This window comes from Tachypleus tridentatus, chromosome 1 (genome assembly GCF_004210375.1).
Source record: "Tachypleus tridentatus isolate NWPU-2018 chromosome 1, ASM421037v1, whole genome shotgun sequence".
Classification (NCBI taxonomy): Eukaryota; Metazoa; Arthropoda; class Merostomata; order Xiphosura; family Limulidae; genus Tachypleus; species Tachypleus tridentatus.
This window is the reverse complement of record NC_134825.1, coordinates 159,620,667-159,642,232: the sequence shown is the minus strand read 5'-3', so window position 1 is coordinate 159,642,232 and position 21,566 is coordinate 159,620,667. Positions and strand designations below refer to the sequence as shown.

The following is a 21,566-nucleotide window of genomic DNA, read 5'->3' as shown; positions in this document are numbered from 1 at the left end:
AGAACTCAACAGAACTAAGACTATAATTTTTAAGAAGAAATTTCGAGGTTGTTTTGACAAACGTGCAATTTTTTCGGGTAATTTCAGTGCTATTGTGCTTGGCTATGCGTCAGGGTTAATACAGTTATTCTAATGATATTTTCCCCAATATAATACATTCAGAAAGGAGATGATAAAAAAGATATTTACAAAGTCTAAACTTTGAATAAACATGTGCTCAAAAACACATGTACTAACGTATTGAACGACTGACAGGAGAGCAGGTTTAGTAAAAAGCAGGTTGGCTGGCACTAATCCTAATATTTAAATGAGTCATAGGTGAACAAGAGTAGACATGGAACAACTGTAAAGCTAAAATCGAACAATTTATTTCTCTCGGAATTAGTGAAGTAACTTTATCCTACGTTTTTTTCTTTTTCTCTCTTTCTCATACTGAGGGCTCGGCATGGCCAGGTGGGTTAAGGCGTTCGATTCGTAATATGATGGTAGCGGGTTCGAATTCCGCTCGCACCAAACATGCTTGCCCATTCAGCTGTGGGGGCGTTATAATTTTACGGTTCAATCCCACTATTCGTTGGTAAAAGAGTAGCCGAAGAGTTGGCGGTGGGTGGTGATGACTAGCTGCCTTCCATCTTACTGACTATGGAAGATGTTATTTTAAAAACAGGGGGGAAAGAAAAACGTTTCCTGCTAAGGCCCTACTAGAATTAATTGAGTAATCTATTTCTTATTCATTTTCACCAGCCACATGGTCGTGTGAGCTGGAAAGAAGAAACTAGATGTATGGACTTTGTTGTCGTTTATATATTTATTGCTCAGACATCCGGATTAAAGTCAAGAGGTACCTTTCAAGGTACATCAAAAATAGATTTAAATTAATAACTGATGTTTTGGAAATAATAATAAGTATTTAAGATATCAGACGGGAAAACCTGTTAAGCAACTTGGGAAGTGATTAAAACCTGTACTAACTACTAGGCTTAAGAATTGCAATGAAGTGGATACAAGTTCAGTATCAGACAAATCACTGAGCGTTAGTATAGTGTTGCCCTAAATACAAGTCAGCATATTAATGGATTGTCGCTTTAAATGCACATCTCATTTAGATTCACTTCAACTGAGTATAACTCAGTAATCAGTATACCTCTGATCTTTGTATTAGTGCAATATTGTTTTAACCCTATCTTATCTCTTTGTCCATTTTCTATGTTGTATGCTCTTACTAATTTATTAGTTCTGATTTATTATAATTCATCGCAAATCAGCAAGTATTGACTTGTTCTTGGTTAGTTTATATTCAGACTTTTAACTCATCCTTTGTTTTTAAATACAATTTGTTCGGTTTTTAGGTAAGGAAGTTTGATCAATAGGAGTCAAAATATTTATCAGAATGTTATATTTAACTCTCCTACTATGGATTTTCAACCAAAAAATAAGGATATTAACACATTTTAAACTACAGTGTAGATGCTAATACCACTGCTAATATGAGAACTTAGCAGTCTGTATTTTATATCTTCCCCTACCCAACCCCGAACAGTAAATTTCTCCTTTTCTACTTTTGTTATTTTCACTGCTATATGATAATTCAGAATTCGTTTTCAATTTGTTGCCCATCTGATATGATGTTTGGGCCCCAACACTAAAATTTTAACTTAAACTAAACACAAAAAAAAGCACAACGCAATCGCAAAGACTTTAACTGTAGAACTGTACTACCAATCTGGCCAATAATAATGTACAATGTGCAACAAATTTATATTATAAATGCTTAATTTTTAAACTTATTTTAAGTAACGAAAAAAAAATATTTGTGCTCTAATAATCCTTATTGATTCGAAACAGTTCATACTACTTAAAGTTTGCAAGTATTTGTAGTAAAGAAAATGTATATCTTAGCACAATTGCACCATCTTTTTTCATTTATAAGAGAGTTTAAATTAAACAGTGCAATTCTTGGTTTTTCACAACACCCTGTTTGAAAAGTCCAGGATGTATGAAATATATCTCGCACATAATTTCATTTGCGAAAAAGAAACAGAAAGAATGATATTTAAGAAGATGGGGTTTATTCGATTTTTATAAAACTTATAAAAAATGTAATATACGATGAGAATTGACGATTGAAATTTACCGAATCGGAAAAACACTGACTGAGTTGTGACTGTCCTCTTTGTCAGCAGAAACCCACAGTTAGTGATAGAATTTCTTCTGGGATGACCGAGGGGTCCTCTTCTTCGTCTTCTGTCGTTGCATCTGTTTTTCGGACCAAACCCCGGATGATCTTCAACAGATATCTCCAAGCCTCGCTAGATGTGGCTAGAATTTTGGTACTCTTCGGTACGTCATTGTAAAACACAATTATTACATGGATATTTTCAGTACGTCATTGTAATACACAATTATTACATGGATAACCTGTATGGTTAAGATTCCAAGAACTTCGACTTGCAACCACCGCAACCGCTATGGATACGATAGACTTCTTTTGACAGCCCGTGTTGAGGATAATACATGTATCAAACCCGGAATACGTTTGATACTGGCTGAAAAGTTTAATAGTAGTAGTAGCCTCTCTCCAGATCTGGAGATTGAGAAGAAAGTTTCCAGTTCCAAAGAGACAAGACCCCCAGTGGCTCAGCGGTATGTCTGCGGACTTACAACGCTAAAACAGGGTTTCGATACCCGTGGTGGGCATAGCACAGATAGCCCATTATGTAGCTTTGTGCTTCATTCAAAAACAACAACAACCAAAGAGACAATGAAGGAAGATCCTATAATTAGACATAATAATCAATAAAACTTGTTTATTTTAAACCAAAGCCACACTGACCGCCTACTGTGCCAACTGCGTGGAATCAAACTTCTAATTTTGATGTTGTAAGCTCGTAAACTTACCTCTGTTCCACCGGGGAATAATCAAAAAGAGAGAGAGATAATTAACTAGTGTGTTCGACTGTTCTAAGTAAAGTTGGTGTGGCCACTCCAAAACCCTGTGTCTTTTTCACTACTCATAATTCCAGATTGGGATACATTAACATAGTATGAATTAGATATCTGGATACGGCAGAATCCTAAATGTTCAACGGTGTATTCAAAACCTCTGAGACATTACCGAATTTCTTTTTCCTTTCACTGTGTTAAAACATGTGATTTGTATTTCACTGTTGAAAACATTTTCCAATAAATAACACGAGATATTATTTTGTGTTTATTTACTCTTGTTTGGTGCGGATTCCGCGCAAAGCTACGCGAGTTATATGCGCTAACCGTCCCTAATTTAGAAAATAAAGAGTAAAGAGAAGGCAGATAGTCATTACCACCCACCGTCAGCTCTTGGACTACTCTTTTACTAGCAAATAGTGGAACTGACCGTCACATTATAACGTCACAACGGCTGTAAGGTTGGCCATTTTACCATCTAATTATTTAATTAAATTTTAATAATACAATTCAGATTATTAAATAGTTTCTGATGAAATTGTTATCAACTAATACTTTAGGGCTCGGCATGGCCAAACGTGTTAAGGCGTCCGACTCGTAATCCCAGGGTAGCGGGTTCGAATCCCGGTCGCACCGGTCGTTTTTACTTAAATATGCTTCACGCAAGTAACCTTTTTTTTTAATTATGAGAAACTCGATCGTAAACGTAATGTAATGATTGCATAACGGCCTGGCATGGCGAGGTGGTTAAGGCACTCGACTCGTAATCTGAGATCGCGGATTCGAATCCCTATCACACCAAACATTCTCGCCCTCCCAGCCGTAGGGGCGTTAAAATGTGACGGTCAATCCCACTATTCGTTGGTAAAAGAGTAGCCCAAGAGTTGGTGGTGGGTGGTGATGACTATCTGACTTCCCTCTGGTCTTACACTGCTGAATTAGGGACGGCTAGCACAGATAGCCCTCGAGTAGCTTTGCGCGAAATTCAAAAACAAACAAACAAAACAAACTAATATTTTATAAACTCGTTCCTTAATATATTTTCATAAGTACCGTATGTGTTTTTTTTCTTATAGCAAAGCCACTTCGAAATATCTGCTGTGTCCACCGAGAAGAAACAATCCCCTAATTTTAGCGTTGTAAATCCAAAGATCTACCTCTGTCCCACCAGGGGACTTCGCAAATATTGAGCTTATATATATAAATTCTAAACTACATAAATTCAGTTGAATCTGTTTCAAATCCATGAGTCATTCTTCATAAGTAATAACGTTGTTTCCGAATATGTGCAAAATCTGCTCCTAATATCGCTAACATACATATAGATGGATAGTTTCATAAACTTTCGGTTGTCGAAAAAATGAAGAAGTTTATATTTACTTTTACAATCGGCTACAACATCTGTTATTTAAACTTATTTCTTAGAGTAACATAAAATAGCAGCATTCTGAAGAATTAATAGCCCCCCTCATGTTTCAGAAAAGCCCCAATATACTTGTTTGTTTCTTTGAATTTTGCGAAAAGTTACACCAGAGCTATATGCGCTAGTCGTCCCTAATTTAGCAGTATAAGACTAGAGAGAAGGCAATTAGTCATCACCACCCACCGTCAACTCTTGGACTACCCTTTTACCAAACGAATAGTGGGATTGATCGTCACATTATAACGCCTCCACGGCTGGGAGGGCAAGCATGTTTATTGTAACGGGGATTCGAAGCCGCGACCCTCAGATTACGAGTCGAACACCTCAACCACCTAGCCATGTGAGGTTTTCTTCAGGTGAGATACTCACTTCAGCATGAAATAATGACGTATGTGTAAGAACACCTTCAGGGCATCCCGAGTTTGTCACTTAGATTTAGTGCTGTTAGCCTCAAAACTATTAAAAAATTAGTTGGACATACATGGGAAGATAAACAAGAAACATTTCTGCAGAATTGAAGAAACAGATATGGTTAAAAGAGAAAAACAATTAAAATTTATGGACTCCCTTCACATTCTAGTAATGTTTCTTTACTCTGCTTGAAAATGGTGTCATTCCTCAGTTCCTTTGGCATTGTAAAATGTGTACCATACTGAAGCACAGTCTAATATAACCCATTCAGCTGTAAGACTCAATATGACTGGTTAAACAGAATTAACTCCAAACAAGTTTGGGCCGAGTGTATACCAAATGGTTAATGTGCTGTAAATTCAGTTTAATTCAATGTTCACAGCCAGTTGTGCCCAAAATGCGCTCCACACTTTGAGGACGCAGGTGTGTTATAGGAGTGGCTGTCAAATCCTACTATTCGATACCAGTGGTGGGCAGAGCACAGATAGCCCATTGTGTAACTTTATGCTTAATTCCAAACACTCAATCAGTCACTGGTCTTGAGTAATTTATATTTCAAACTAGCATAAGACACTCTAACTCTACTGTGAAATTTTAAGGTCCTCTTATGAGTTACAGAAGCCTCAATATACCAATCAAGCGTTTCATTTATTTTATTCATTTTTACAGCTACTCCAATGAGCTTTTATTGATTTATCTATTGTTATATACTGAACTTAATTCAATCCAACTTTTTAGAAGTAAACAGTTTTAATATAGTTTTCCATATTCCTGTTTTTATTTCTTTTCATTCTCCGAATTTTCCACAGTTCTTTGATTCATGTTTTACTTCCCATTGTTTCTCAAACTTAGTCCAATTCAACTTCTTTTTAGTCTATTTTGCAGAATTGTATTTTTCTCAGTTTTGTGTTGGAAAAATAGTATTTAGTTGAACATCTGGTTCATTCAGGAAGTGTTTCTTTGTTTTGTTGTTTTATGAATTTTGCGCAAAGTTACACGAGGGCTATCCTTTCTTAACTTAGCAATGTAAGGCTATAGGGAATGCAGGTAGCCATCACCACCTATCGCCAACTTTTGAGCTACTCTTTTACCAAAGAATAATGGGATTGACCGTAACATTATAACGCCCTCACGACTGAAAGGGCGAGAATGTTTGGTATCACTGGGATTCAAACCCGCTAACCACCTGCCCATGCCGGGTCATTATTTAGTAAGTGAGAATTAGAAAAAAAAAAAATTATACTTTTCTATAGACTTTCGGAAAGCAGAATTACGGGTGTTTCGGGCAAAAGAAATTGTCCCATACTATTTGCTGTTCACACCCTCAGAATCATTTTAACATGCATAAGATATTTCAGTTCTCTAAGTTTTTTCCTCTTGGGCCAGGTGGGTTAAGGCGTTCGACTCCTAATCCGAGGGTCGCGGGTTTGAATCCTGGTCGCACCAAACATGCTCATCCTTTCAGCCGTGGGGGCATTATAATGTGACATTCAATCCTACTATTCGTTGGTAAAAGAGTAGCCCAAGAGTTCGCGATTGGTGGTGACGAGTAGCTGCCTTCCCTCTAGTCTTACACTGCTAAATTAGGGACGGCTAGCGCAGATAACTCTTGAATAGCTTGGCGCGAAATTCAAAAACAAACAAACAATCTTTCCTCTTGGAGCTGTAGCGATCACACAGACACAAACTCTTTTATTATTACAGATTATTTTTATCACAATAAGAGATTTTTATAACAACTTTATTTTATTTTTACTTTAGTATTTAATACCATATGTTCTTGTTGTTGTTGTTGTTTTGTTTGAAACAATTGTAACAAATTTACTGTTGCACATTTATTTTAGTGCCTAAGCTTATTTCAGTACAGTTTTCTTTTTTGCTTGTGACATACATTCTGTGTATTGTGCAAGTCTCGTCTGTTCTAGAAAATTGTAGGACGTTTTCGAGCATGGATCAACAATATACCATTTGTGAACACGTATATAATATTAGTGATTGACATTATTGCGAGATAATTTTGTTGAAGGTTCTAGAGATTCGCGTGATTTGTATAAAAGTAACGCGCAAAGAAGAGTAGTAATATTGTTGGACAGCTACAGTCAGTACACTATATATACATTAAGGAATCTGTAATTGTGATTGACGTCTATGAATCTGAAAACTACAGAACCAGACCAGAAACGTTTACAGATTTCAAACTTTACACACCGTTCAGTTTTAATGCATAACTTCGGACGTTATTATTTCTACGAGGACATTAATTATCTTTGCTGGAAGGAGTGAACTTCTAACTGGTGTGAGGCCAATTAAGCCTACCCAGCTGAAGCAACGAATAACAATATGAACTTAGAATTAATTTGCAGGACGTGGACTTGAGCTATTAATAAAATATTTACTTCTAAGCTAGATATAAGACTCAGTGTTGTCTGTAAGTTTGTAAAATTGTTTTATATAACCCTCGTTTATAATAACTGTTAGTAATAACAGCTATTTTAAATTGTATTGTGGTTTTTATGTTTGTATATTAGAATGTATTTGTGTTTAAAAAAAAGAAATTTTGTGTATCAATCTTGTTGGTATATAACATAAATTTATACATATAAGCAGCTAACTAACTACTAAATTTAAATTCAAATTTCCTATTACATGAAATAGTTGTACATTAACTTACGTAATATAACGAATCGGAGATCTGTTCAAAGTGATAATACGTAAATTATGGTACGTAACACAATACTTCACTCGACTCATAATATGATGGTAGCGGGTTCGAATCCCCCTCGCACCAAACATGCTTGCCCTTTCAGCCATGGAAGCGTTATAATGTGATGGTCAATTCCACTTCAGCCGTGGGGGCGTAATAATGTGACGGTCAATTCCACTATGTGATGGTAAAAGAGTAGCCCAAGAGTTGGCGGTGGATGGTGACGACCAGCTGCTTTTCTTCTAGTCTCACACATCTAAATTAAGGAAGGGCTAGCGCAAATACCCCTTGAATAGCTTTGCGCGAAATTCAAAACAAATAAATCCTAGATGAATTTCGCAATAATCCACAGGTTGAAATCCTTTATAGTGACAGAATACTGGAATTGAAAAGAATTATTAGGGTTAGTGTTGTGTAAGGTGAAGGGCGGTCTAACATGTTTTTAATTAGTTGCTTTTGATTACATCTCAAAGAAAGTTTGTTCTCGGACAGTATTTTTTCTTTCGATAAAGCTGTAAATTATTCAAATGTAACAATCAGCATTAGACAATTTGTGTGTGTTCTGAACTGGTAATTAATGATTTTGTTGTTTAGTTTTCCACCTGGTTCTTTTATTATACAAATGAACTACTTTGTTTACACTACTGAATGATATACAACTACAGTGTGTTACATGAAGTAAACTTTAAAAAATGGGGAGTCTGAAACAAAATAGTAAGTCATAAAAAATCACGGAAATTATTTGTCGTTCACGTTGTTTACGAATGAGGTACTAGAATACCTAACTTGGTACCAGAATGCCTAACTTGGTACCAGAATACCTAACTCTTTATTGCTGTACTTCGTATACAAATACTCCTGACAAGATTTAATCTAAAACGACTAATTGTTTTAATACTCGCTTCTTTGTTGTTAAACACAAAGCTGCATAATGGGCTATTTATGTTACGCCCACCACGCGTATCGAAACTCAATTTTTAGCATCATAAATCCAAAGACTCGGCACATAGCCACTGAGGGGCTAGGTTTAATGCCTATTACATAAATTTGATCATAACGTAAATCATTTGAAAATTTTTGTTTTAAAAATAGATGTTCTGTTAAATTCAATAAAACGGAAATATGTGTATATAAAAATAGAGGGCGTTGAAACTAAGTTTAAATCTGGTTTTTGTTTTAATAAAATAGAGACCCCGACAAAGCCAGGTAAGTTAAGGCGTTCGACTCGTAATCCGAGGGTCGCGGGTCCGAATCCCTGTCACACCAAATATGCTCGCCCTTTCAGCCGTAGGGATGTTATAATGTTTGATCAATCCCACTATGCGTTGGTGAAAGAGTAGCCCAAGAGTTTGCAGTGGGTGGTGATAACTAGCAGTCTTCCCTCTAGTCTTACACTGCTAAATTATGGACAGCTAGTGCAGTTAGCCCTCATCTAGCTTTGCGCGAAATTTAAAAAACAAACAAACAAACAAACAAGGAAAAAGAGTATTGCAGAAAACACAATTGTTGATATGTTGTCAAAGTAGTTGAATTTCATGAATCAATTAATTAAAATTATAAAAGCAATTAAACATTTTGTAATAAAATACTAAATAAAAATACTTCATAGTAATTTACTCGTTTTATTTAACATGGGTTACTAGTTGGAAGAGCGTCATCTCTCCAATTAACTCAGTGGTTAGTCTGAGAGCTTATAACACTAAAAATTGGATTTCTATATTCGTGGTGGGCAGATCAGAGATAGCCTATTATGTACATAACAAGAAATAAACATTAAAAGATACATTTTAATTTATAGATTAATATTTACGTTGAAAAGAGGGTGGAAGAATGAAGGAGGTGTATTTTTTATACAGTTGCAAAAGAAAGATGGATAATTTTAAGATGTTCCATGTTCTAAGATAGTATAAGAAAATACACGATCTAATTTGTAAAGTTAGTAAGAACAGTTAAAAGTATTTTTGTAATTTGATACACAATTGTTTAAATCGGATGTTTGGTACTCAATTTCAAATAACTTTAATTGTAATTATAATAACGTATAACATTTTCATGATGGACATGTCACATTGTAGAGCAAAACAGGTATTTCTGTGCGCAGCTACTTCCATACTAGCTGAATCAAATCCACAAACCACCGAGGATTGCACCAGCAGCCTCTTGTGGCCCACAATAGTAAACAACAGAGGTTAAGAGCCCTCATGTAATTTTGTTCCTGAGATTTCATGATGTCTAGTGGCAGCACTGCAAATACTTATTATATAAGTCTATTAGGTATTTAAATTTTTGATGAAGAAAAGCTTGCAGATAGCCAAAGGTAACAACTGCTAACCCTTTAACCAATAGTAAGATTTTTCCTCACTGTTATGGCACACCCTCGATTTTAAGTTGCCAATCGCATTTTAGCATTGACGTACCGCAAACCATGGATCTTCAAATTCATAATAGAGGCAAGCTAATAGCTCAACTAAGCCTAATCCCGTAAAAGAGTGAGCTGATGCATATCTGACGTTTTGTATCTATCCTCTGCTTGACTTGCATTAATTAATTTATATTTATTCAGTAACTATTAGTATTATTGAAAGGTATACAAATACTTGAAACGTACAGCTTAAGTGTTTGTTTTTAATCACATTTGAAATAAAATGGGAAATTATTTTTTTCCCACACGCTCTTTACTATTTCTACTCAGTGTAGCCTTATTCTGGTTGTAGCACTTAACATCTCTATATTATCATAAACTTTAACATTTGCCGACTACTACCACTACTACTACTACCATGTGTAAAAAACATTAAAATAGACTGGATTTTGGCAAAAAGCCACAGAGGTCGGTACGTATTTTAAATCAAAGTGTAATCTCGCGTTATCTAGAATTGTAAGAGTTCATCTGAAACCGGAAGTACACATCTTAAGTACCTCTCAAGAGAAATAATAAAATTATTATTTTTTCATTATAAAACATTAGGCTTAACAAAAATAAGAAACCCCTAGGAGGAGATGGTTATCACTACTTCAAGTTAATGCTTCGTTCCAAGTATTTGTTACAAAGTGACGCCTTCTCCAGCTGACAAATGATGGGTTTGCATGGGTCGTTGCTCTTTTCTCACTGTATAATTAATGCTCGTTTATGGAACATTTATTGAGAAAAGTTCACTACCCCAGATCCCATCTGTTTCCGGCAACCTGTAACTGTGTTAATAAGCATATTGTTAAATTTGACTTTTTCTACTGACACTGTTTACAAATATATATTATAATGCTACCAAAACCTATTTTTATTCTTAATGAATAGAAATTACACATTAGCCTTCAGAAAATCCTGGCAATGTATATTTATTTCAATATAAATAAGTGAGAATGAAACAAAGAATCATTAAAATAACGAAAAATTTTAGGGGAAATATAGAAATTGATTTTATAAAGGCGATCGATGCTTTTTGCAGAGCTGTTACCCACAACAAGAAGTATTTTTGTTTATCCTATAAAAACGATCGCTTACGATTATTCTTACTGCATGAATTTGACTATAAAATAGTGTTTAGTATCTAGCTTTTGTCGAACATCGTTTTGTTGTTATGATTGTAGGATCTGGTTGAGTCTTGCACATATTTAACAGATAAGTAATAAAGCGCTACAAAATACAGAATGAAAAATATTCGACATTCTTGGTGGAAGAGGTAGCTGAAAACTTAGGACCTACACCGTTGTGGAGAGACACAGTCTAATAGATTTGGCACTTTTTTATTTTTTTGCTAACTTCACGTTTAGAATAAAGTTTAAAAATTGATTTAAATTTAGGAGTAAATGTATCAAAAATTTAACATGTCTAATCTGAGTTATAAATGGAAGTATAGGTAAGTAAATAACACAGCTGAAGCATGATCATTCTAACCTTGTTTTTTCTAGGGTTAGAGTAGAATTTATATACACAGATAAAATACTGCTGTGATACAGCTGTTAAAGATAAATTCCGAAACCCCTGTACGTGTAATGTTTATATTTTAATACATACTTGCTTTAGTTGGTTAATCATGCTTTTTACTATTTTTTAGACAATCACCATGAATAAAAAGGAGGTCCTTGGCCTCTTGATTCTATTCATCATGTACGTGTTGATAGGGGGCGCTGTCTTTATGTCTCTTGAAGCCCCTTTGGAAGAGAAGATGAGAGTGCAGTTAAAAGAAACTCGGAAAAACTGGGAAGGTAGGAAAGGTTACATACTTTTTGGTTTTGTTACGTGTATAATATGATGAAAAATAATGATATACTGTCATAATTTGCTCACATTTTAAAATTATAAATCTCGTTTTTGTTTCGAAACATCTGGACGTGCTTCGCTTCATAGCTCAAGCCACAAGTTTTGTAAGTCTACACGTTTGCATAAATTATTTTTAATTCTTATCATTTAAGGAATTTCTGTTTTAGTTTTGATTCGTCTTTAGTATCATATTAAAATTAGCAATTGTCGTTTGGCAGAAGATGGAATGCTACATTAAAATCTGTTTAGAAGAGATTGTTTGTTGTTTTTGAATTTCGCACAAAGCTACTCGAGGGCTATCTGTGCTAGCCGTCCCTAATTTAGTAGTGTAAGACTAGAGGGAAGGCAGCTAGTCATCACCACCCACCGCCAACTCTTGGGCTACTCTTTTACCAACGAATAGTGGGATTGACCGTCACATTATAACGCCCCCACGGCTGAAAGGGCGAGCATGTTTGGCGAGACGGGGATGCGAACCCGCGACCCTCAGATTACGAGTCGCACGCCTTAACACGCTTGGCCATGCCGGGCCGTTTAGAAGAGAACAGAATGCATTTGGTAAAGTTTTAATATTGTTTCTGTTGTCTTAGCACTAGCTTGCTGGTTCGTCAGTTCTCGTGAATGATAGTGAAGTTAAATAAAATAAATACGTAAATAAACGGTCTTAAAGTGAAGAAAACTAAATGATGTTGTGGTTTAATTGTTACCTACAACTTTGATTTGCAAGTGACTTGAATTATTTCGATAATAATTACAGTTATCTCGTTTAATCTGATTCATACCATAAAAGTTATATATGAAAATTCTTATATAGCTCACAATCCCTAAATTGCTACTCTATCTATTATATTCCAGTTGGCCTGACAAATTCTGATATTGGACGAAATGCCTCGCCGACGGTGATTGTGACAGATGTAGTGATGTTGACATATGATAATATGCATCTACGTTGCTTTAACTACTGGGCCTTTATAATTAATAATGCATATTCTCCTGTTGATGGTGTGGTTCCTTAACCCACTCCGGGTTAAAGAAAACTTGCTTGCTAGTTCGCCAGTTCCTGTGAAAGATAGTAAAGTTGACTCAGAACAATAGGAACACAAAACGAATCAATAGTGTAAACAATGAAATAAGTTATTTATTATCTAAAAGTACTGTTTATAATTGTCTTACATAATATTGGGGGTCCAGCATGAGCAGGTGGTTAGGGCGCTCGGCTCTTAATCTGAGGGTCACGGGTTCGAATCCTCCTCACACGTAACATTGTCGTCTTTTCAACTGTGGAGGCATTACAATATGACGGTCAATCCTTCTATTCGTTGGTAAAAGAGTAGCCCAAGAGTTGGCGGTGAGTGGTGATGACTAGTTGCTTTCTCTCTAGTCTTACACTGCTAAATTTGGGATGACTAGAGCAGATAGCCTTAGTGTACTTTTGCACGAAATTGAAAAAACAAACAAACAAACATACTGTTGTGATAATTACAATTCACGTACTTAACCCGATTCACACACTAACAGAGAACATGGAAAACGCTTGAGACGCTCCTTTGTCTGTTGTATTCTCGCTGGTCTCAGGAGTTCTTGTATTTGGTGACAGGCTTAGTTGGCACTAGATATGGCAGATGTATTGTGGCAATGAATTGTGACACATCCTTTTTTGCTACTACTCATGGGGTCTTACAAAAACTTTAACTAATTTACCGTAAAGTTCATCGACAGCAAACATATTATCATGCTTTATGTATTTAAATAGAACTAGCTATGAATTTAATAAAGACTGTCGTATGTTTTGCCAGTTAGCCAGATCTAATCTCAATCCAGCAGTATTCTAAAAACAGAGCTTCGTTTTTATCTTCGTGCTTCCATTTCGTCTGTTGTTGCTTTTCGAGTACGTAGTAGTTACATGAACATGGTTTATAAAATCTGCTGGCTGATTCCCCAAGCCCTAAAATAGTTACTATACAATGTTGGAATACTTTAACCAAATGTTTACCAGCATATGACAAATAAATGTATCCGATTGTGCTACTCCTGCATTACTTAAAACTGGGTCAGCATATTTATTTAATAATTACAATAACTTTGCACTTTACACTACATTAAAATTGTTATATATGGGCGTGTTTTTGTTGTTGTTGTTATTTTGTTTGACTAGGATAATATTGCAAATACAAAAATGAAGCATACTTTATAGTTTAAATCTCATTATCATGGATTCGAACGACACTACTAAGCCTAACTGTATTCTATTTTATGTTAATTAGATCCATAGAAGTTTAACTAACCAACTGCCAAATAGTTTAGTTGTATACTATTAAAGCTGCCTTATTTTTTAAATCAGAATAATGCTGTAGAGTATTACATAATACTATTGGATTTTCACATTTTTGTTTTTGGTTTCCTCGAATTGCAAAGGATTTTTTTTAGCTGAGTTAGAGAAGGTATAACAGTATGACAATGTGTATATCTATATAGATGTATTGTTATACATGTGTGTAAGAGTGTGAATGAACGGTTTACTTTCTAACAATTGAAAAATCTAAACGTGACGTATTCTTGTGCAATATTTTCCCTCCTAAATTTAAATCATTTTAAACAAAATGAATCATTTTGTTTCTGATTTTTATCAATGTGTTATTCAACACTTCGCCTTAAAGACTTGATAACGAAGTAAAAACAGTATATTAGTTTACTAAGTACAAAGCGTTTCATACGTCTGGTTCACCGATCTATTTATTACCTTGTCAGTAACATTCATTATTTATAATAAATTGTTGGTTATTTGATTGAAATAAAGGGGCATTTACCTGTAGATGATTTAGATCTAAGTCTAAAAAAATGTGTTATTGCTTTTATTTCTTAAATAAAAGATAAGCTTCTTCGGATGAATCATCCAAATTTTACTAAAGGAGATATCCAGAGATTGGTGCACCACCTGGCGGAAGCAAGAAGTAAAAACCTAATGGACGATTATGGAAACAATACGAATCTCAACTGGAGTTTCTACAATTCTTTTTTCTTTGCGATTACCGTCGTTACAACAATTGGTAAGTTCAAAGCGCTTCCTATTATATATATTTTAAAACCATGTAATAAAAGCCTCTTAGCCGAATAAACATTCATTTATCATGAATTTATATAACTTCTGTCCAGGGTACGGGTAGCCCAGATAGCATATGCTAACAAACAAAGTAATGCTCAATTTTGCACGACAAAACTAAAATAAGAAAAAGGTAAACAAGGTAGATTTATTTAACAGTGGTAATCTCAGGTGTACCTCAGATGTTAAGTCCGCACCATAAATAAAAACCAAGATAAAACCTAGTAAACAAGGCAGGCTTAGTAACCAGCGGTAATCTTCAGATGTGTTCCGGATGTTGAATAATGTGCGTTAATTAAAAACTAAGGTAAAATATTGTAAATAGCTAGACTTGGTTAGCAAAGGCCGACAGAATTCAAAGGGATCGTTGATTCTACACTCTCTAGCAAAATCATTTATCGTGTGAATTTGAAAATAATAAGACGTATAAACAGTAAAACAAAACATTAATTGTAAATTTTTGTAAAATAGTAAATAAAGTTTTGTGCACTTTTAAACGCCTACGTAAAATGTACTTCATTTCAATCTGCACGTTTCCGGTATTCCTAGTTATATAGTGTAGAACACTATGATTGGTTGAGTGTGAAAAACTAGGCTACTCTACATACAGAGTATATGATTTATTGTGCACTTTGAAACGCCTACGTAAAATTTACGTCATTTCCACTTGCATGTTTCCGGTATTCCTATTTATACAGTGTAGAACGCTATGACTGGTTGAGCGTGAAAACTAGGCTACTCTACATATAGTGTACATGATTTTGTGTGTGTGATGATGTGGTGCTGATTGATAGAAGCTGATTGATTATAAATACCTAGTGAAGGAGGTGTATATGTATTGTGCGATTAAAGTTATTTTGGTAGTTTATAAATAATAAACATTTTTAGTACTAAGTTAATCAAAAACTAGTGCTCTTTATGTTTTGTGGGGATTCTAGATGTGTAAAATCCATTAATGACTGAGGAACTCTGTCCTGAACGAGAATAAGGGACCCACACCATTATGCGTTCGCGACGCTCAGCAATCTCAAATACATCAACCCTATCAAAATCTCCCACAGATAAAACATCGAACCAAACACCGGTTAGTGTCAGAATATATAAAAAAAAAAAAGTTACATGCAAAATAACAACAACAAACCATTTACTGCACTACAGGAACGAAAATCTATCTTACTTAGTAATGTTAAACAAAAACAAGACCTAAAATAGACACAAAAAAGTAGTGCTCTATAGGAAGTACTTTTTTATAGTAAGACATCAGAAACGTTTAAATTATTCAGTTTAACCTTAGTGAGACGTGAAATTTGGTTTAAAAATAACAATTAATTGCTTAAAAGAACTACTAACAATAAAGAAGAATAGTAACTAAATACAGTTTTATTTTATTTGATTCATAATCACGTTTGTATATTAATTTCATAATAGCTCAGTTTATTTGTTGTTGTTTTTTATTTTGCGCAAAGCTACACGAGATCTATCTGCGCTAGCCGTCCTTCATTTAGTAGTGTAGGACTAGAGGAAAACAGCTGGTCATCACCACCCACCGTCAACTCTTGGGCCATTTTTTTACCAACGAATAGTGGGATTGACCGTCACATTATAACGTACCCACGGCTGAAAGTGTGAGAATATTTGGTGTGACAGGGATTCAAACCTGCTACCCTCATATTACGAGTCTAGTGCCCAAATTACCTGATTTATATTCATTATCTCTTCTGTTATAACCATATTTGGTCTGTTTGGGTAATTGCTTCGATAAATAAGTTAGTATAATTTAGTAAATAAATCAGTATAAATTACTCGTAATACAGGGTTTTATATTCAGTATAATATTTAGTACAATTTTTATATAATTGTTAGTATAATTTTAGTATAATTTAGTAAAATATTCAGTATAATATAATAATATAATATAATAGTATAATAATATAAATATAACAGTATAATGTATTAATTACTCATAATACAAGTTTTCGTTTCTGGTTCTTTCTTTTGTTCCTGCATTTTCATTCACGTGACTGATTTTATTTTTATGAAGCCATCTCAGTTTACTATGGAACAAAATTCATTCTGAATCAAAAAAATAAATAAAAAACAACATAAACAAACAGTTATCTGAGGTGTGTCCTAAAAAACTATCTCTTAATCAGATTGTACATAAAAAATCTGAAAAACACACCAGTGGAAATGAGTACTCTTTCTAATGGTGGCCAAGTCTACTTTCTTTACGTTTCTTCAAAGCTTAGTTGGCAAACATTCAACTATGACAGACTTTGTCGGGCTGCTTAAAGTTCTGATTAGTGTTACGAAAGATTTCTCAGAAGGCAATAGGAAAGATCTATAAAGAGGAAAGTTAATCTCTTTAACTCATTATATTCCTAAGCATTATGGCACACGTGACCAGCGAATGAACTTGTTCGAATCATCTTTATCTTCGGTCTAACACATTTCAATATTATAGTGATGTCGTTTGTGTTGTCCCTCAAAATTTGTAGTGGATATCGAAAGGATTTACATATTTTGATAAAACGACCTTTTCACTCCATAGGAATATAAAATAATATTTATTTTATTTAAAACAACATTTCGCCTTTGCGGCTTCTTCAGGGTTAATATACATAATGAGTTATATTAACCTTGGAGAAGCCGCAAAGACAAAATGTCGGCTTAAATAAAAATATATTCTTTTATCTTTATGTGAAGTGAAAAACTCATGTTTCTTTTTTGTTAAGTTCTAGAATTATCGTGTTTTTCTTCACACCGTTGTTATCGAATAATTTTGAAATGTATTTGTCGTAACAATATCTGAGTTTCCCCTGAGATCGTCTCCAATGGAACAGTGGTATGTCTATAGAATTATAACGCTAGAAACTAAGTTTCGATACCTGTGATGGATAGAGCACAGATAGTCTTTGTGTAGCTTTGTGCTTAATACCAAACAATTAAAATCTATTGACTTTGTTTTTTGTTAAAACAAAAAAAACTTAATTGTTCGTTTGATTTCTTAGCACATTTTTATTATTATAATAAATTATTTGTTCCTTTCAATTCAATAATGTGGTCTTCTAGCTTTTCATCATTCGGATACAATCCCATGATTCTGAAGTTCAATAAACTATTGATAAATTTGATGACAGACTTGTACAATACTGTGAGTCTTTTTAATACAAGAAACAAATATTTTACATTCCAATAAGTCATTACAGTTTACTCTGGTCTTAAAAGTTTTTTAATATATTTTTTTCAGAGCATGTTATGATTGTGTTTGAATGATTAAAATGTCATTTCCAAACAAACCACAGTTCGTAATAATCTTTCAAATGATTTTATATTAATCGGCTGAAGAATAAATCAAATGCAGAAATTATTTTAATTAAACTCCAATAAGTGAATGACTTTAAACCACGTCTATCATTCATGTGGAGAAATTCCCCTATTGTAGGCTATGGTCACTTAGCGCCATCTACAGTCCCAGGAAGAATCTTTTGTGTTCTCTATGCTATGATAGGAATTCCTATGACGGGCATTCTACTCGCAGGAATTGGTGATCACTTCAGCAAGCAGTTGCTCAAGAGTTTAGAGAGAGCCAAGAAGCTTTACAGCTCCAAGGTGGCGCTGATACTCAATGGAATGACTTTCCTCCTGCCTTGGTTTGTTGTATTTATTATACTTCCGGCAGGTATCTTCGTAGTCATCGAACAGTGGACATTCTTAGAAGGACTTTATTACTGTTTCATCTCATTAGCAACCATAGGTTTTGGAGATTATGTAGCAGGTACGTTTACATAACAAAAAAGAAGTAGTTTCTAATATTCCATAGGTTTGGAGATTGTATAACATGAAAAGGTTTACGTAATAAGAAATAAATAACTGAGTAGTTTATAATCAAAATGTTGCATAAGTCTCGCAGATTGTGAAAGAATAAGGTTTACATAACAAAAAAATAAGTAGTTTGTGATTCATATATTCGTTTTAAATAAAATTAATTTTAATGCAAGGCACATTTAAAAAGCACAAAGAATAAGTAGAGATTTTTCTTTATTTTGATGTACGAAGCAAATGAATTGTTTAACAGAAAGTGTGTTTTGGAATTTTTTATTGTGTATTCCATTTTTCATTTTAAATTTAGGGACGGCTAGCACAGATATTCTTCGACTAGCTAACTATACTCGATATTCCACATAAGTAGTGGAGCGGTTTGTTTTGTTTTTGAATTTCGCGCAAAGCTACTCGAGGGCTATCTGCGCTAGCCGTCCCTAACTTAGCAATGTAAGACTAGAGAGAAGGCAGCTAGTCATCACCACCCACCGCTAACTCTTGAGTCACTCTTTTACCAACAGATAGTGGAATTGACCGTAACATTATAACGTCCCTACGGCTGAAAAAGCGAGCATGTTTGATGTGACAGGAATTCGAACCCGCGACCTTCGGATTACGATTCGAGTGCCTTAACCACCTGGCAATGTCAAGCCAGTAGTGGAGCGCTTAGTAAAACGCATGCCTCTGCTACGCAGCGTTTATCATATACAAAAATGTATTAGTTTGTCCGTCATTCTTAGTGAACACGGACTATTTTAGGCAGACAATGAGGAATAGTATTCTAAATAAGTCCTCCAAATTTCATCAAAATCTGTAAGCCACTGATAGACGACTGCGTGGCAACAATAATGGACTGTATTATCCACGCAGCTGCTCAATATATTCCTAAACCTTTGATACATTTTCCCCGGTATACTCATCCGTGGCGGAATCCTCCCTGCCACACAGCACGGAAGGCTTAATAAACGGGCCTGGGATACCTTTCATAGGTATCCCACATTTTCAAACCGGGCCCATGAACACGTTCTGCAGGAACGTCAAAGGCAGAAGGAGTCTTGGATTAAATTCACAACTAGCACCTTTTCCACCACCAGTTCCAAAGTCATATGGGACAAGATTCAGAAGTTCATTGGGCAGTATACATCTGCCCCCTATCGATCTTACCCTCTGATGGCCAAAAAATTGCTGATGCTCTTGGTGAAAACTTTCTCGTGCATCTAGCATTTCTGCTTCATCCCACACCTTTTAAGCCATCAAGACTTGGGCACATCAATCGCCTCTTTCCTTTCAGGCTGATCGTCTCTGTGATTACAATCACCCATTTACACTGGTGGAACGCAGACTTGCTCTTCATTGTTCACTTCGTGATGCTGTGCCATCTCTCTTCCTCTTACCTCTTTTGTTATTCTTCTAGTTGTTTTCACTGAATATAGCTGATTTTCTGATGCTTAGTTCCGTCTTAAAGATCCTTCTTCAAACTACCATCCAATTGCTTTGAGCTGGTTAAGACGAGGATGGTTATCTTGTATGATTCCTTGAATCAAACAACCTCCTCTTGTCCATCCAGTGTGGGATCCGACGACAGCACTCCATTGTGAACCAATTGATTCGACTTCAAACGTTAATCAGGGAAGTTTTTCTCAAGTGACAACATTTTGTTTCTATATGTTTTACCTTGAGAAGGATTATCATAGTACGTGGAGGTATGGCATTCTGAGATCTCCACTCATATGGGTTGCGTGCCCATTTGCCAATTTTTATTAAACACTTTTAATGGACCAATGATTTCATGTCTTGCGGGTTCGACACTGTCCTGTTTTTTTCCCACAGGAACTTATAGTTTCTCAGATCTCTGTCTTGAGTGTCACACTTTCATTATAAATATTAATGCTATCACTGGACAACTCACTTCTACAGTTGCAAATAGACTCTATCTCAACGAGTTACACAACTCGTGTCAGTCATCGAGCATGAGGTTTATTGAGGAGCAGCTACAGACTGCTCTCAGTCATGTACGGAAGTGAACCACAACAAACGATTTTATCTTCTTTCCTTCTAAAATCGTTTGCATGCACTTCTGCCACCAATGGGTATTCACCCCAATCCCAAGCTCTATCTTGGTTAAGTTGTACTTCCCGTGGTCTCTGAGCCAATGTTCTTAGAGCTTATGTTCGATCACAAGCTGACTTTCATTCAACTCATCAGGTAGCTATGCGTCAAGTACACAAGGGCATTGAACATTCTCTGTTTCTTTCTCTCTTCCATCTCTTGGGGAGCGAATCAATGTTCTATGTTAAAAATCTATCGTGCCCTCAATCGATCGAAACTAAAATATGGGTCTTTAGTCTATGGATCTGCTAGGACCTCCACTTTGAAAATGTTCACCCAGTTTAGACTCTTCATCTCTGCACAGGGACTTTTTGCACTTCTCCAGTTTAGAGTATGTGTGCTGAGCCTCATGAACCTTCACTACACCTCCAACATTTGCAACTGTCTTTACTGCATGCAGTAAAACTTCGATCCTTACCACAGCATCCCACCTGGGGTTATCTTTCCCTTCATCAGTAAGTTATACTTTTTCTGAATAGATGGTCTGCCATTGTTCCTTTTGCCTTCGTATCCAGGTGCATGTGGCTGAATTGGGTTTGACCTTATATGTCACTACTGTCTCCACAGGTCAGCCCATCCAACCATGGCTTATTACCATCTCCAGCTGTGACCTGATTCTTGAAAATAACATTGCAGCTTAATATTTGCTTCGAAAAAGTTCAGTCGAAAGGTTCTCATGTTCGAAGCTCACCACTCCTCCTTGTGGGCTTTCCATAATCTCCCTATTTGAACGAGAACACAGAAGTACATAGGCACTATTTTTGCTTATATAAGATCATTATTAAATACCCAC

At 35.3% G+C, this 21,566-nt stretch overlaps 1 protein-coding gene and 1 long non-coding RNA gene across 7 annotated transcripts in view; one reads left to right on the top strand and one right to left on the bottom strand.

Moving 5' to 3' along the window:
- LOC143228955 (potassium channel, subfamily K, member 16-like) overlaps positions 1-21,566 on the top strand; it is a 74,864-nt gene that overhangs the window by 39,946 nt on the left and 13,352 nt on the right. For 5 of the 6 annotated variants that reach the window (XR_013015584.1, XR_013015583.1, XM_076460493.1 and 2 more), the window contains exons 2-4: positions 11,537-11,687; positions 14,613-14,789; positions 18,288-18,620. Coding sequence is in view for 4 of the 6 variants with exons in the window: in XM_076460483.1 (XP_076316598.1) it covers positions 11,537-11,687; positions 14,613-14,789; positions 18,288-18,620 (661 nt within the window). In the remaining 2 variants the exon portion in view is untranslated. The remainder of the gene's footprint in view (positions 1-11,536; positions 11,688-14,612; positions 14,790-18,287; positions 18,621-21,566) is intronic. The other variant, XM_076460502.1, reaches the window with a different exon arrangement.
- LOC143228974 (uncharacterized) lies at positions 6,645-13,655 on the bottom strand. Its single transcript, XR_013015586.1, has 2 exons — positions 12,916-13,655; positions 6,645-12,802 (listed from the first exon to the last, which is right to left on the bottom strand). It is a non-coding gene; the product is annotated as an uncharacterized LOC143228974 (long non-coding RNA).